Raw genomic sequence first — 17,713 nt, 5'->3', positions numbered from 1 at the left:
CAATAGCCTTTGGTTATAATAAACTCCCTTTTTTTTTTTTTTTCCCCCCAACAGGAGGAACAGGCAGTCAATACGACCATGTTTGAAGGTAAGGTAGGAAAGAAGAGATGAGTAGATGAAATTGCACTGCAAGCGAACTATCCCATAAAGCTCGGGGAGGCGTTTAGGAGAAAGTATGAATGTTTCCAGGTGTTAACAAGGATTAAGTGCAGTGTAGCCCCGAAACGAGGTGTAGGATTTTTGCTTTCTCTGAAAATGCATTGAAGTGAATCTGACACTTCTGGCATCATCCAGTGGCTGGAGAGTTTTCATATTTAAAATGCGAAGACTGAAATCATGTACAGAAGCTAATTTCAGTGCTACAGTAAAATAGCTCAGAAATGAGGGCGTCTTGTGCGCAGCCCCACCGACCGTGCCATTTCTGTCCTGGCCCATACATACTTGAGCACCCATCTTTGTGCTACTTGGCATTGAAATGATCTCAGGCACTTCCCCAGGTGCTCACAGGAGACTTGCTGATCCTCCCTGGGGCGCAGTGGAAAGGTTGCAGGGGACTGTGAGGCATCTGAGCTATTTAATCTGCAGCTGGGCGGCAGGCTGGGCGGTTCCAGCCCCAGGCAGAGTGGCACATGTTGAGGCTTTGTCCCACAGCCCGTGCTGAGGAGCATGGCCGGATTTTAAACTGTACCCAATCTGGGCTGGAGGCTTTTCTTCACAGCCAGGGACAAGAGGATAGCTAGCAACCAAAGGATTTTTCTTCTTGCTTTCCAAACATTGCGAGTTCCTAGGAATCCCACAGATGAGGAAAAAAATCCTGCATGTTTGATCTCCACCACATCATATTTTCTTTTTGTTTGGTTTTTTTTTTTTTCCTGGAAAGTATTAACCAAATCTTTTCACTCATTTGAAGCTTAAAAACTCAGTGGATTTTTGTTTTCAGAGTTGCATGTTACTTTTTTCTCTCTCAGCACAATAAACGCAGCTGAACCTTTACACTGGAAATTTTATGTATGAATTCTGTTCATCACAGCATTAGTCTCCAAATATTTGTTATCACACCATTATTTAAGTTCACATATTAAAATGGACTGTTCACTTTGCCAGGATAGTCTCTGTTGTAGCAGGAAATATTAAATTGCTGTGCAACTCATTCAGCTCACTTCGCGCTTCTCCCAGGGACACAACTTGACTGCACAGCCACGCTGATGCTGGGGGTAAGACAGCCAAAACCTGGTGCTTGACTCTGCTTTCTAGAAAGTGGGCCAGCTCCGTGTCACCCGTTCAGAACACCAGAATGGCTGCACAGTCCCTCGGAAACACAGAATGTGATTTGGCTCATGCGTTTGCATTAGGACCTGGTTTGCACCTGTGGGGAGTCTCCCCGGTGTCTCCCCTGAGCTCCCTGGCACTCTGCTGTCTCTCACTGCCTGGTTACTCCTTTCACCAAGCTCTCAGTCAAAGGAAAGATCACCATCTTGGAAAAAAACTGCTGAAGTTTCAATCTGGCTTGGATTTCAGCAACGTAAATCTCTTACTTCATCTCTGTGTCTCACATTATCTCACACGTGAGGGCAGAGCCCCCCACATCTGCTCACCTATCCCACGTTTATGCAGAAGGGGGATAAATGCAGACAAGTTGCTGCAGCTGCAGCATATCTTGCTTTCTTCCTCACCCCTCTGCTTGTGCTGCCTGGCACACATGTGCCTCTGCCTCCTGCATCACCTCTGCCTCCTGCATCGCCTCTGTCTCTTGAACTTCCTTTCCCTCCTGCATCTTCTCGCCCTCCTGCATCCTCTCTCCCTCCTGCATTGTCTCTCATTTCTGCATTGTCTTTGGCTCCTGTATCGCCTTTAGTTTCTGCATCACCTGTCCCACGTGAGGTGGCACGGGCAGAGCCAGTTCTCCTTGGGGCAGCCCATACTGATACCACATAGGACATAGTTCAGTGTTTCTCTGTAGGCCTTACTGAGAAAAAGCTGGAGGAGAAGGCTGGTATTAAGCAGCAGTAATTACTCCCCTGGAGAGGTCACAGCCTTCAGCAACACCTCTCAGTGCTGCAGCTCCCAAGAAGCAGTCTTAGTTGCAAAATCTGTTTCCTAAAAGCTGATCTTTGCTTGCCAGTGACTTTCTCTCTCTTCTTCAGACCTTTGGTTTTTAATACCTAGAGAGAGAAGGACTTTGGGAATTTATACACTATATCATTCCTTCCTCCCTCACCTTGCTTTGTCCTTAAATTCAAACCTGGCTTTAACTGAGACAACTGGTGGTGTGTCCTGTGTGTCCCAAGGCTTTCACTGCATCATATCACTGAGCAGGCAGAACTGGTCTCCACTCTGCCTTTGGTAATAAATTGCCTTCACACTCATATGTCTCTGGAAAAAAGATCTAGCTCCTGAACACAGAGGCAGGCTGTGACTGAGGAGTGGCAGCCTGCACGCTGACACGGGAACTGCAGTGCTGTCGGCAGGGCCTGCGACTGTCCCGTCTCCTTGGGAAGGGGCTGCAAAGCCAAGGGTTCTTAGGCTTGTGCCCTCTTGGCAAATTTGGGTTACAAGTCAACAAAATATGGGAGGGTTCTGGCACAAAAAGGCACTAATGTTTTTATTGTTTTGGTTAACAGTAGAAGATATCTCATCTGATTATTTTTCTGTAAAGATGAGTGGGGTGTGGAGAGAGGAAAAAAGTAACACCATGTATCAGGACAGCGCCTCATAAGAGGTGCAGGACACTGAATACATTTTGTTCAAACCAAGCTTTGGGAGGAAGATGAAGAAAGATAGGAAACTATAAGGGACTGTGACAAACAGGCTTTTCAAAAAAAAATAATTGTAAGATTTGTTATGGAGGAAATTTTTTTTATGCCTTAAAAACACTAACAGGGACTGTGATGGTAAGAAAGCACTGTACTAGCACAGTCAAAAGTAATCTGAAAATGACGTTTTCCGTAGTAGGCCTCCTTTGACCCCATTAACTGTGGACATTAGGGTATTTTCATGTTCTTTTTTATCCTGTTAGACATTCATTGGGCCCTCGGTTACGCTGGGCTGTCACTCAGGATGCTAAGTGATGGGCTGTGGTTGCTCTGATGTGTCAGTGAAAGACGTTTAAGTATAGGACAAACAAATGTCTCTGGCCTTCAAGAAACAATTTTCCAAAGGTTGAACTCGCATTGACTCATACCAGTGCAGCAGAGAGATGTGCTAAGCGCTCTTATTGCACCCTACTGGGAAGCAGAAGCGTTTCCTGTGAGAGAAAATAGTGGAGAGGAGCCAGGAATGAATAAGCAGCCGTATTGCATTGTGGATTAAAAAACCTCTTCCTATGAAAGGGCTGAGTAGGGCTCGTTAAAGCACTGATGAAGACAAAGAGTAAAATTACAATGGGATAGACAGGGTAAAATTATAACCTACAGCTTTGGGGTAGGAAGGAAATGAGCAATAAAGAAATTGGCCTGTGTGGGAGGCAGCAGGTTTCTCTTGTCTTCTCCCGGAGCACCTCGGCATGTCCCATTGCTAGAGGCAATGTACTGGGCTCAGGGGTTTCTGGTGAACCGTTCTTTCCATTCCTGTATCCCCTTTCCCCAGGGCAATGCTGCCCAAGCTCCACAGAGTCCTTCCTGAGCATCAGCATGTTGCTTTCTAACGCCACCGCTATCGCCACCCCCTACAAACCCCCAACTTTAAGGTGCTTTTCCAAGAGAAGGTTTGATCTTGCAGATCCCATGTTCAGGACCAGCACCTGCACATCATGCCCGAAACATGCTTGCACTCAAAGCATGGTGTCATGGCTCTGGACTGGATGGTGGTCTCTTTTCAGAGCCAGGCTTCTCTTCAGTGGCCACCAGCCTTCCCAGGGCAGAGAGCAAGAGCGATGCATAGCTCTACAGACAGGCTTAGACGCCGGCTCTGGAGCCAGACCCTGACTGCATTGCTCTACAGACAGGCTTAGACCCCGGCTCTGGAGCCAGACCCTGACTGCATTGCTCTACAGGACAGGCTTAGACCCCGGCTCTGGAGCCAGACCCTGACTGCATTGCTCTACAGACAGGCTTAGACCCTGGCTCTGGAGCCAGACCCTGACTGCATTGCTCTACAGACAGGCTTAGACCCCGGCTCTGGAGCCAGACCCTGACTGCATTGCTCTACAGGACAGGCTTAGACCCTGGCTCTGGAGCCAGACCCTGACTGCATTGCTCTACAGACAGGCTTAGACCCCAGCTCTGGAGCCAGACCCTGACTGCATTGCTCTACAGACAGGCTTAGACACTGGCTCTGGAGCCAGACCCTGACTGCATTGCTCTACAGACAGACTTAGACCCTGGCTCTGGAGCCAGACCCTGACTGCATTGCTCTACAGACAGGCTTAGACCCCAGCTCTGGAGCCAGACCCTGACTGCATTGCTCTACAGACAGGCTTAGACCCTGGCTCTGGAGCCAGACCCTGACTGCATTGCTCTACAGACAGGCTTAGACCCCGGCTCTGGAGCCAGACCCTGACTGCATTGCTCTACAGACAGGCTTAGACCCTGGCTCTGGAGCCAGACCCTGACTGCATTGCTCTACAGACAGGCTTAGACCCTGGCTCTGGAGCCAGACCCTGACTGCATTGCTCTACAGACAGGCTTAGACCCCGGCTCTGGAGCCAGACCCTGCAGAGCCAGGGCCAGCAGAGAAGGACACACATCACACAAGTACTTCAGGAAGAGCTGCGCTTCTGCCAACTGCACAGGGACCTTCTGTGTCTGAGATAGTCCTGATCCAGCTGCTTAAACTGCCTTAAGGAAACTGCTGCAGTTTGCAACACATTTCCTAACTTCCTGCTGGAGGAGTTGGGTTGACTGGGCTGATGTCAAAGGGAAGGTCATTAATTAGGCTTTTGCTTTGTCTCGCTGAGTGATAAGCATCCATCACCTGAGAAACTCCAGAGCCTGATAGACGCAGTCTGCAGACCACTTAGAAGGATTGATCTTACGCTTTCCATAAATATTCTCTTCTGCCCAAGATCCTTCCATTTGTCCTCCCAGATTGATTGTACTTTTCAGCATGCTTCTTGGCACTCTCCACTGCATCCTCAGCAGGATTGTCCCAAATCAGTGCCAAGACGGGGCCCTCCAGATCAGATCTCACCTATTAGCTTTGACATTACCATTTCACAAGCAGCAGACACTTCATTCAAGGCCTACATGCACAAAAGAGCTGAAGAGATGTCTGTATCCAAAATCCTCCGAAATGTGAGCCCAGGCTGGGGCTGTTTCCTGCCCACAGTGCTGCTCCAGGCAGCTGTCTGGAGCTGGGTCCATGGTTACAGCGGTAGGTCATCTTGCTGCTTCTTGTGATTTTGGCCACCAGGGTGGGGGTACAGTGTCTCCCTGGCTTGCAGGAGAGGGAGACTGTGGGCGCCTGACCCAGTGCAGCCAGTGTCATGGGGAGCCCCATCAGTGATGTTGACGTGGTGGGTGAGTGCAGATGGGCACCCATGAGGCTGCAGTGGGTATCAGCAGTCTCGGGAGGGAATCCACTGGCTCTGTTAAGCCAGCAGTGCACTGGCAAAGATGATTCCCAAACTGAAAATGTTGTGTTAGTATTAAATTTCAGATTTTCTCTAGCACAGATGCCAGGGAGTCTCTTGAAAGACATATAGAAAGTGAAAGAATGAGAGTAACTCAGCAGCAGTGGGACTTTGGAGAAGAGTGTAGCAAATGAAGGTATCAATTTAGCAGTAGCAACAGAGGTCTAAGGGTGTAACTTGGCGAGGGCTGTAGAGAGAGTGCATAAATCTCGTTAGACCAGCTGATACTGCTGGGAGGAAAAAAGCCAAGTTCCTCTGTTGAACCTCCACAGCTCATCCCATAGCACCTTTGACTGTGAGCTCTCCAGAAAAACATTGCACAGATGCCACTTATACAGGAAAAGCAACCATCCTCTCAAGTCTTTTCCCTCTTCACCCTTCAAAAGCTACCGAAGTGATCATCCAAAACAAGCTCGCGGGGAGCATGCCATGCTAGAGCACCATGTGCGAATCCTGGCCTGCAGACATGGCCAAGACCACTGCCCACCACGGTATGCTCAAACCACTGTGTGCATCTCACGCTGTGAAATCCTCCAGTCTGGGAGGATTCAAACGCTCTCACTGAAACTGGGTGAGAAAACCAAACCTAAAATATGAATTTGCATAGCCAACGTGCATGAGAAACCCCCCCATCAGCAATGAGAGCACTGTCCTCCTAAAGCAGTTGCTCTGCCCTGTCTCTGACCTCTCAAGCGTGATCCTCCAGGGAGACCTACAAAATAACTTTGAAAAAGAGAAATAGAACTTTCAGTAACAGGTTTTGTAATTTGTATCTCCACCAAACCAGGGATGCACCACCTTTGTCTGCCCCTGCTCTTGGCTAAATGCTTTTGCATTCAAAAGGCAGTGACAACTTGCCTTCTCTTTTTCTCTCTCCATTAGCTGTGAAAGATGTAATCTCAGCTGTCCTAGCTAGGGTGCCCCTCTGCTCTCCAGGAACCACCTCCCGTTCCTCTCAAATTACTTAATCTTGTAACACAATCAAGCTATGCTTAGAAAAATCATTCCCAAGATACCATTTCCCTCTCCCAGGGTTATAAAAGAATTTTTTTAGGAAATATGTGAATCCCCATCCTACTACTCTGGGCAGCCCCCAGCGTGTCTACACACACATCTGTCCTCTGCCACCAAGGGGGCAAATGACTCAGGACAATGTGAAGCTTCAGCGGGGACGAGTGTCCTTGTGTTGGCCACATTTCTGGTTTTATCTTTTCCTCATCAAAAACAAACCTCAGGAGAGCATGAAAAGGCAGAAGACTGAAGCTAAACAGAATTCCACAGCAATTTTTATAGACCTCTAGAAGGACGTAGGGTAGAAGGACCCCCTGGAGGTCCCCAGGCCAACCTCCTGCTTGAAGCAAGACTGCTCACAGACCTTGCTCAGGCTGCTCTTAATGCATCCTTTCAATATATAAATGGGGCTTATAAGAAAGATGGATAATGACTTTTTTACCCAGACCTGTAGTGACTAGACAAGGGGCAACAGTGTTAAACTGAAAGAGGGTGGATTGAGATTGGATATAAGGAAGAAATTTTTTAGCATGATGGTGGTGAGACATGAGAAGAGGCTGCCCAGAGATGTTATGGATGCCCCGTCACTGGAAATGTTCAAGATCAGGTTGGACGGGGCTTTGAGCAACCTGATCTGGTGAAAGATGTCCCTTTTGGACTAGATGATCTTTAAAAGATCCCTTCCAACCCAAACCAGTCCATGATTCTGTGATTCTGATGCCTAGGATGTCTGTGACTCATGACAGTACCAGTTGAAAAAAAAGCATTTATCAGTCCGCGTGGAGGTGGGGACGTTGGGGGGTTCCCCACTGAGAACCAATTCTTTACTGATATTTCTGGTGTTAGAAATTACGACAGTCTACCTAGGTGCTCTGCTTTCCTCTGGAAAGCAGTGAGGTTATGTCAGGCCATTGTCAGCCCCATGCACAGCACTGGGGCTGTTTTGGGACACAAGGGAATGACTTAGTGAAAATCAAAGGCCTGGGCAAAAACTCCATAACAACCAAAAATTAGAGGAAAACATGCTTTTGGAAGCACCTTCCCAGAGCACAGAGCAAGTGGAGCATCATGGTTATTTCTGTAGCTTTCTCTGGCCCGTGAACTATGCTTCTTACTCAGCTCATCACTTCTGCAGGGCGCAGCGAAGCTCCTGGGGGCTGCAAGCAGGGACCGCGCGCACGCAACCGGCTCATCAGGAGAACTGCACGCGCTCACGCGTACATCCTGGCCCAGACTCACAGATGCCTCGAAGAAAGGAAACCTGAAGACAGAGCCCCGCGGGTGCACTGGGGCGGCGCAGACATGCCGCAGGAGCAGGTCGGGCCCACGTGTGCACGCTCCCCAACACTCACACCACAAAACCTCCCAAGATCTCACCTCCAGGATCCACCCAGGGCTACTCCCAGGCATCTCCTGCTCTCTTCTGTCCTTTGATTTAGGGACATGAGATCCCGGGAAGCAGCCCCAGACTCCTCCAAGGAAGATACCCAGGATGTGTTTTCTCCTGTAAAGCAAGGTTTTTGCTCCAGGACCCACCCAAGGCTCCTCTCAGGCATGTCCTGGAGTCCTTTGAACCCAGCTTTAGGCAAGCCTTACCCTGGGTAGCAACCCCCAGACTCCTCCAAGAAAGCCACCTGAAATATTTTTTAAATTTTGGGGAATGTGTTTACCTCCAAGATCCACACCACACTCCTCCCAGGCATCTCCCAGTATCTTCCAACTCTGCTTTAGGGACCTGAGATCTCAGGTAGCAGCACTAGACTCCCCCAGGAAAGCTACCTGTGTTGTCTTTTCTCATGTAAAGGAAGATTTTTGCTCCAGGACCCACCCAAGACTCCTCTCAGGCATGTCCTGGAGTCCTTTGACCCCAGCTTTAGGCAGGCCTTATCCTGGGTTGCAACCCCAGACTCCTCCAAGGAAGATACCCAGGATGTCTTTTCTCCTGTAAAGCAAGATCCTTGCCAGATTCCCAGAGCTCTTCACCACACCGGCTCTCCTGCAGATCTCTAATGTGACAGCACAGACACATTTATATTCCCCAGGAAGTGTCCCTAGTGAGCACCTGAGAAGGTGCAGAGGCCTCAGATACCTGGAGGTAAAAGCAGTCATTAAAAAGGCATAAACAAAGGGCATCATGATTGTTTTGCCACATCTCCAAACTTGAGAGGAGGCTGAAATAACCTTTACATAATCCCATTAGCATTTCCAGTGAAAACATCGGCATTTTAGGAGGCAGAACAATGTCTTTTCTTATCATCCAGAAAGGTCAAAGGTATTCATCTGATTTAATATTTTATAATTGATATTAAGCAACACAGAAGAATAAGGCAGGCAGGCGGGAGATGGCTGCAGTGACACAGCAGAAGCTGCCCTCTACTTTTCAAGTAATGTATTGTCCTGTCCATCAGGTGAGCGAGGTCTGGGAGCAACACCTCTTTTCTATTGACTCTACAGAAAAGAGGAGTTTCTGTCATGCCCTGCTGTGTCAAGGACCCCAGATGCAAAGGCAGGCTCCTCCACGCTCACAACGTTGTCACTTCACACTGTTTCATCGTCACATCTGTGCAGGCGCTGACGCTCCGACCATTGCAGTAGTCCCAGGGGATGAAACATCTTCAGCCTGCCCGTCATCTTCTGTCCTTCCCCTGGTCAGGCAGGGTGCTGGCACAGCCCTGGCCAGACTGCTGCATCCTCCACAGCAGGAGGGGGTAAGGCAAAAAGAAATCTGAGAAAAGAGATCACTGTGGATGGGGGAGGGAGAGTGAGGAAAGAGGAAGGCTATAGAGGCTGGGGTCTCAAAAACAGGTCATGATGCCCAGCAGGAACCAAGGCATTTAGCACACATGTGGACAGGCATCGATGCTCTCCACGATGATGACTTTGCATCCAGAGTAGCATCGGGTCAGGACCATCACCCCTTCTCCAGGCCCACAAACTGTCCCATCTCATGGTCAGGCAGGGACAAGCTGTTGGCCCAAGGGACTCGTGGTCCAGCATTACAGCGGGTGCCCCACTGGTGCACAGGATCTGTGGCCATGCAACACTTGGGGAAGCATCTCATATTTTTAATCTCTGGTAGGGAATGGAAATTAGGAGGTTATTCTTTGCTGAAACATTCTGGAAAGTCATAGCTGAAATCTCTCACTTGTCTCTTCCATCTGTTTATTTTTACCACTTAATAACACGTCTGTCTCATCAACTATTCCTGACACCATAGCAAGAAAATCCAACTCAGTGAAGACAGCTTTATCAAAGAGACATTAGCTCTTTGTTACTGTGTGACACCACATCAGTTCTTGTGTGTATGAAGTCTGGTCTGTAATTTCAAAGAGTGTCTTCCATCTCTTTGAGGAGGTGATATGACCAAGAGATTTAAAATTGTTGATTATTACACAAAAGGTTATCCAAACCGTGAAGATAAGAAGCAACTTCAAGCACTTCAAGGATTCTCATTTGTTTGGTGATATGCTTTTCTCTTCACTGCCACATGATGTCATGGACCTAATTTCAAGCGATTAGTAACAATGGCAAAACAGTCACTGGAATAATCTTTGATAGAGGAGAGAACTCTGGGACCGTACAAAGAGGCTGCGCTATCAATAATTTCTCACCATTAATAAAGTCCTAGTCTGCAGGCTTCACCATGACACCGAATCTGCTTCTGTCTTTGCTTTCCAAAGAGACTTCCCAGCTCTCTGCAGATGGGTAGCTTGCCTGAATGCAGGTCAGCAGTGTTTATCTCCTTTTTAATTTGAGTAATCTTGGGTTTACTGTCTTCACAGTGGGTGGCTTCACTCATGCCTTTTGTTTAAAACTATCCTGGTTTCATCACTGGCCAATCTGCTTGTTGGGGAGACCTGGAAGAACTGAAATCTGAACCATCTTATATTTTCAAATGAACTGTTTTACCACCTTTCCCTTATTTTCTAGACCTGCCATAAGTTTTTGTTTTTAAAAGTTTTGGAACCAGCTGAGCTGAACCGATGTTCGTATTTGCTTTTTGGGCAGGTAGCAGGGATATTTCACTGAAACAGAGTCTTGCATCTCCCACTTTGCTTGCTGTTCAGAATCACTCAGAACATGTATACTCTTTTGGGCATATATTCTGGTAGCAGAATCACAGAAGCGTTGGTTGGAAGGGACCTAGTCCAACCTCCTGTTCAAAGCAGGACGATTGCCAACGTTAGGAGAGAGGAGAGCACTGCCGTGGGTGTCTCCATGTGCAAAGCATGACGGATAAAGGCCATCTGTGACACACTGCCTTTGATAGCACCACCTGGATTTAATGATTCAAGACCTCCTTGCTAGTCCTGAGTCTGGCATCTTCAATTACTGTCTTGGGTATGGTCCTGTTATAGGAAGTAGACTTCCACTAACTGGTATTTCAGAAGCGATCCTCAGCTAATGGCCTAATGAGTGCATTTTAGAGAAAAAGCAATTCCTCTTTTAGGTCAGTTCAAGAGATCATCCTATTTAATCCTTGTCTTCAAGAAGGGTAGCATAAACGCTAAAGAACATGATAACCTGCCCTTTGGGAAACTCCTTCCTTCCCTGAGAAGGAATGGCCACCAACTGCCTTCAGGATCTCTCTACCTGTATGGGAACCTACTTCCAAAAACTAGGGAAAGAGGACCAAAACTGCATTCTGGAGTCTTGCAGTTTCCCTGTATGTCCCTCTATATGTTCTACTGTACTGCACACATCCTGTCCATAAGGGGCCAAATAGATTGCCTGTGCATCAGGAGGCTCTTCAGACCCCGATGTCCTGGGATAAAAGACAGAAAATTCTCAACGTCGCGAAGTTTCAAGTGCTCCCATGGTCAGAAAGGCCAGAAACCACATGAGATTGGCCCACGACATAGAAAATTTCAGCTCATCAGTTTGACAGCTCTAAGCAACAGCAAAGAGCATCTACAGTGGAAGGTGTCAAGCGAACGTGTCTTGTGGACAGCACCACTAGTTCTGCCCTGTAAGGAGAAGTAGGGAATGATCTGGCAGGTTTTGTAGTATTAGTATGGAAAATATCTCTCAAATGTAAAATAATGAGAACCTACAAGTTTCTGAAGAGTAAATTCAAATTCACTCTTGTGTGAAGGAGAAGGATTTGTTCCAAAAAGCTGGAAAGAGATAAGTGAGCTGGTAAGTGAAATGGCTCAACATGCCCCCATATTGACTTTTTTCCCCAGAAACGACTCCTTCAATGAAATTACGCTTCAGCCAGTGTCCCGTGTGTGTTGCCACACTGCTGCACTGCCGACACCTCGTGACCACACCAAGGGCTTTCCCTGAGTTTGCCCGAGGAGAGGAGACACCTCTGGGATGCCCCTTCGGCCCGAGCAGCCACCAGAGCTGCACGGTAAGCAGCGTAACCCCGAGAAAGCAAACGACAAGCTGCTGCTTTGCATGGAGGAGGCATTTTCCGCTCTGTTGAGGCCACGTCAGTAAAACCACCCAGCATCTAGCCGTCTTACCTGCACAACCCTTACCACTCCGCAAGGTACGCTTGTTACCTTCACTTCATGCTGACAGCACACGTGCCACCCCTTTTTCTGTAACCTATCCAAGTTACAGCACAGCTTGCAAATCATCTCGGTCAGCTGGGCTAGTCCAGCTACAAGCATGTCACCAACCACCTGAATATCACTGGTTTTACCAGAGAAGCTGTAGAACCCAGTGGTTGGCTAATATGGCCGGGATGAGAGTTTGTTGTTTCTGTACCCACTAATATGACCGTGGTAAGAGATGGCCCAGGAGTTGGTGGGGGCATTTCTGTCCCTCTGTTGTACACTCTAGCTAGGTAAGGAAGAAAACATGCCTTTGCACTACAGAGGATGGAAATGTTCTCAGGTACCCACCAGTAATCCCCAGTCTTTCTCTTCTGTACCAACACCTTTGTCGAGCCTGTTGCCCAGAGGCAGTGGGGATGGCTCAGTGCCCGGTCAGAGGCTGTACAAACCAAGAAACATCCCGTGTTCTGCCCTGCCTCCATGCTGCTTCTTGGATACATGGGAACAGCACACGGCAGGAATGCCCCAGTGGTGTCCAAAACACTCCCAGTGACGTGCAGATGCCTTGGCTACCCAACCGTACCAGGAGGATCCTCTTGGCATGAGGACAAGCTTTGGTGTCATCTGCCTCCACAGCTGTGTCCCTGCCTGGCCTGAGACATGAACCCATTGCTTCTCTGCCTTCCTACCCCTAACTTGCTGATTTACATGCATGACCAATTTTCCAGGTGCATAAAGACCTGCCTTATGCTTATCTCCTTCTTTGGTTGAGGCTGGAGAGTGGCTGATCTGGGACAAATCTACCCTTTCCTTGCTTTGGTCACAAAAAAGCCAACTGAGAACAAACCTTAAGGAATCTGCTGCAAACAGAAGGGTGCCAGGCTCGGGTATATGCCAGCACACATATAACATGCTTCTCAACCGCATGCTGGGCCAGTGATTTTCCAGTAACTAAATAAAACAGACAGAAATGGCATTTCCTTGATTTTCACTGCCTTGTTTTCTCACTTCTTGGGCACACTTGCCTTGATTTGTCAGGAACTGCCAAACATCAGCAAATGAGCTGAGAACTGCATCCCAGACAACTCTGTAGCAGAAGAGCACATCAGGCTGTTGACCAAAGTCCTTCCCTTACACACATATGCATTAGCAGAGAGGAAAAAAAAAGGGCATCTATCTAAAAATAAAATTATCAAACATTTAGGTGTTGCTATTTTCATCAGAGATTAATGAATGTTTTAAAGCTTCGGTTCACTTGGTGCTTCTCAAAAAAACCCCATCGCAGACTTGGGCGAAGGGAAAGCAGCTATATTACCTACACAAATGCTTCTAAATGCCAAGTGGCTGTTTGTAGCCTCTGGGCACAGGCTGGCCCAAGCAGTGGGGAGCGGAGGGCAACGGCTGTGGTTATGAATGTGTAAGTGAAGGTACAGAGGCAGAGAGGGAATGAATGTAAGTTAGAGCTGATTTCTTGGTCCCACTTTGCTTGCAGTTGTGCATCTAACGACGGAGCCCCAGACTTTAATGGCTCTTGTAGTCCCTCTGGGAGAATCAAACTAAGTAATGGACTGGTTATCTTACTAGAAGTAGTATGAAGACTAGACACAGGGGAGTCCATCTGTACTGCCCAGCCATAGGATCTGTCCAGGCTATGACCCTGCAAAGAAATGCAGTGGGATAGCATCAAATTTCCATGTTTGTAAGTTTGGAGATATCACTTGCTACTTCAGAAAAGGTATGAAAAGGCATGGATATCTACTCAAAAATGATGGAGACAGAGGGAGAACCTGAAATGAGATAGCAAGATGGGTGGGATACACATTGTCGGGTGAGAAAGGGAGGTGGGAAGAAGAATGGCTGCTTGCTGTGGGGTCAGTGCTGTGGCAGAGGGCAAGCCAGAGAGATGTGGCAGCAAGAGGTGAAGTCGGGTCACACAGAGGTGGGGGAAAAGCAGCGTTGTCCAGGAGCCAGGGTGGAAGGAAGGAGCAGCAATGAAGAGAGAAATTAAGTGTTCAGTGGGCTGTTGGGACTACTCAGCCATGAGCACGCTGTGAGCAGAGTATGAATCGTTGGTGCGTTGCCCAGAGCTGGGTTACTCCTTCCTGCCTACCCTCAGACTGGCCACAGGGAACCTGTGGAGCCTGAGGACTCTGGCTGCAGATTGGCAAGGTCAAGAGGAGCACGGTCATCTTGGATGAGTTGTCTGTTCTCAGTGCTGAGAGATCGAAACACAGATTCCAGGGAAAATTTGCTGGCACTAAACAGCTACTCCACCACGGGGGAGTTTGGATTTCATGTGTAGGGTACGGGGATGAAGGCAGATACAGCTTCACCCGCTCCTACAATGACCCAGCTGGTGGCAGGGCAGCAGGCTGTCCTGGCCAGAGGCCCCGGATGCAAACTCCACCTCTGCAATTCAGCTTTGCGAGTGCTTGTGTGCTCACTTACACCGTTGACGGAGGTGCATGGAAACATGGTGGTAGCCCTGGGCTGGGCTGCAGGGTCTCCTTGAAGGAGTGGAAATGCTCCTGACAGGGACAAGCACTGGGACAGGAGGCCTCCTAAGCCTGACCCAGCCACCCAAGAGCCACACTTTACAAAGAAGATGGATAATTCACAATGAATCCTGACGTTATTTTATCTACACATTTCACCTGACATGATTTCGTCCTATCTAGTGTCATTTGATCCAGCTTTTAAATCCAAACTTCAATATGCAGTTACCTAAAAAAAGAAACAATCCTCACACGTAAGAGCCTAGAAGCTAGAGTTCAAACCATAAAAAGCCAGTAGGTCAATATTAAGTTGTACCCTGGCACTTAGAGGGAAAAATGAAGACAGTTATCTCAGAGCCACATGAAGCTTTATGCATTTGAAAACACCAATAGTGTTTTATTCAGAAAAAATAAACAGCCTCGCTTTGAACGAGATGAACATTCACATGAGATGACATTTGCCATGGTTATGTGAGCCAGAAACACATTTTGCCCCAAGAGTATAGGAGGGTGTGTATAATCCTCATAGAGGCAACGAGACTCTCAGCTTCTCCCAAATGCCTGCACAGCCATTCCCACTGACCTGTCTCAAGTTTCTGCTGGTGTTGAATTGATCTTTGGTTCTCCCTTCAATTAGTTTATTATTTTCTGGTTTAGCTTCTCTATCAGTCCATCTTATTTAAATGCATCCTGCAAATTATTTTCTTTTTGAGCTTTACATTTTTTCCTAGGACACTTTCTAGACTTCAGCCAGATGGGGCCTCTCTTCTTTCCCTTGGCTCTACTCACTGTGAAGAGAATAAAAGCCTCCTCTGTTCTCTTTGGACAGGATTCCAGCACTTGTAGGATGGTTTATCTGGAAGGAATATTTCATATTTTTCCATGCTGCAACAGACATCATAGACAGAGATGCAAGTATCGTCACTGCTGAAGGAGAACCAAAACTTAAGAAGTGCTCTCTCCACCCCTCTTTTAGACCAAGACTGAAGACAGAGCTTGGACACTCCCCACCCTGCCATCCTTGACTTCTCAAGAAGTCTTTGATCTCCAGGTTCTTTCTTTCACAGGACCACAACAGCCAGAAGGGACTTCTGGCGGTCTCTGGTCCAGTGCCCTGACTGCTTGGATCAGTTCCTCAGTACCTTCTCCAGGCCAGGGTGAACTGTCCTCCAAGGATGGAGATCCCACACTTCACTGGAGTCACTGGTCCCTGTTGGAACCATGTGATCACCCTCCCAGGCCCCTGCTAAGCAACCACCTGGAGCTACGCTGAAACCTTTATCAAACAGATATTAGAGAAGCAGGCAGACAGTGCCCGCTCGGGTTGTCCTTTGGGCCCTGCTCACCTGTGGCTCTCTGGGCAGCTGGTTCTCCATGAAAGGTGGTGCTGGAGGCTGCCCGCAGTGAATGAACAGACAGGCACTTAGAAAAAAAAATTTGCACTAATAATAACTTTTTTGAGGTGCTTCCTCCTCCATCCTGGTCTTTTCCATCTCTCACATGTAGGAAGTTCTGTATCTGAGAGGAACTCAGGACCACACAGGAGTTAGCAGCCTCTAATGCCCTGCGTACCATGCTAGAAGGGGCACGTGTAAGTACACCTGCCCTGTGGCTACTACTGATGGGAAACCAGCCTCCATTGTAAACACACACTTGACAGAATATCTGACCTTCCTTCTCCTGGCAAGCAACTGTCTTGCCCCAAGTATAAATACATTCTTTAGAAATACATAAATGCATAACTTAAAACCTGCTTTGACACAGGCAGGACTGGCAAGGAAAGAAAACCACACTGCAACCCCAGGGAGAGCTTATACAAGGGAAGCAGTTTCACCTGGTTCCCTGGGTCAAGCTTTGCGGCCCCCGCACAAGCGTGAGGAGAGTCAGCAGCTGTGGCTGGGTTTTGAGGCCGCGTCGCTGCTGTAGCACGGGTCTGTAGTGTTGAGGGGTTTCTCATCACGTTTAATGCTGTAATGTTTGCTTTCAGGCAAAGCCTAATTTGCAGAAAACATCAACTGGTGCCTTTAAGTGGTGTTGGGTTTTGCCTGGCAATGTTGTGATGTGTCAGGTGGCCCCGTCCTCCGACACGGACACGATGACAACGACCCCTTGCTGATCCCTACTGCTCCCACGGGACAGGGGTTACTTCCAGTGGGCTTCAGGCCCCGCACGCCACAGGGTGCAGATGGGAGAAGACTTTCCAAAAAGGCAGACTTGGCCTCATTTGGACAGGGCGATCGCTGAGGCTGGAAAGCAGCTGATGGATTCTGACACGTTTAGCACTCGAATAACTGTTGCCTCTATTAAAAATAGCAGTTCCCAAGGCTGGGGTCAGGGGTGGTCCTGCCCTGGGCCAGCCCGGAGCAGTGCCGAGCAGAGCTCGCTCAGGTCGCTCTCGTCGTTCTCCTCTGGCTCACTGCTGAAGTTGGAGGGGTTGCTGCTGGGCAAGCTGTGGCCAGAGCCTGTCCTCAGAGACGCTTGCCCCTTTGGGCCAGTGCTCAGTGCCGACGCATCCTGAAGGCACATGCTGACTGCACAGGCAGGAGTTCTCTGGTAGTCTGGCTGGGAGTAATTCCTCTGGCTGAAAAACTGCCCCAGCAGAGATTTCTGGAGGGTTGTTTGCAGGCTTTCACAAGTCCTCTGCTTTGTGCTCAGCCGGGTGTAATGCAAATCCAACTGCAGGACCACGTCTGTCTGGAAGGGGAAAGCAAAGGACACAAAGTGAATCGGAGACCACGACTTGAAGCAGCTTTTTTGCTGTTGCTGCTGTCAACAAAAATGACAGACTTGGCTGGCTGTTATGCAGGCTCACAGCCCCATGCTGTGGCGTGATGGAGCAATGCTACTGCCAGAGAAAACGAGCTGTTACATTCGCTCATGACATTGGTGGGCCCCAGCCATGGTTTCTGGATTTCAGGACTTCTCCTGAAATCAGGCCACCTCACGTTACATCTCATCAGCCTGGTCAGGGCACTGTCACTGCGAGCATCACCCCCAGGGTGCTGGCACAGGGGAGCTGGAGGAGAGGAGAGAGGGACTGCACCCACCCGAGGAACAGCATAACGGGTTGTCAGGTGTTGGAATGGGCTGCCCAGGGAGGTGGTGGAGTCCCCATCCCTGGAGGGGTTTAA

General features: G+C 48.5%; 1 protein-coding gene across 2 annotated transcripts in view; it reads right to left on the bottom strand.

Moving 5' to 3' along the window:
- Positions 1-14,950: 14,950 nt before the first annotated feature.
- LOC141928717 (mucosa-associated lymphoid tissue lymphoma translocation protein 1-like) overlaps positions 14,951-17,713 on the bottom strand; it is a 30,706-nt gene continuing 27,943 nt past the window's right edge. For both annotated transcript variants that reach the window (XM_074837373.1, XM_074837375.1), the window contains exon 15: positions 14,951-17,276. In XM_074837373.1, the coding sequence (XP_074693474.1) occupies positions 16,914-17,276 (363 nt within the window). In that variant the 3' untranslated portion in view covers positions 14,951-16,913. The remainder of the gene's footprint in view (positions 17,277-17,713) is intronic.

This window comes from Strix aluco, chromosome 12 (genome assembly GCF_031877795.1).
Source record: "Strix aluco isolate bStrAlu1 chromosome 12, bStrAlu1.hap1, whole genome shotgun sequence".
Taxonomy (NCBI): Eukaryota; Metazoa; Chordata; class Aves; order Strigiformes; family Strigidae; genus Strix; species Strix aluco.
This window is presented reverse-complemented; position numbering and strand designations above follow the sequence as displayed.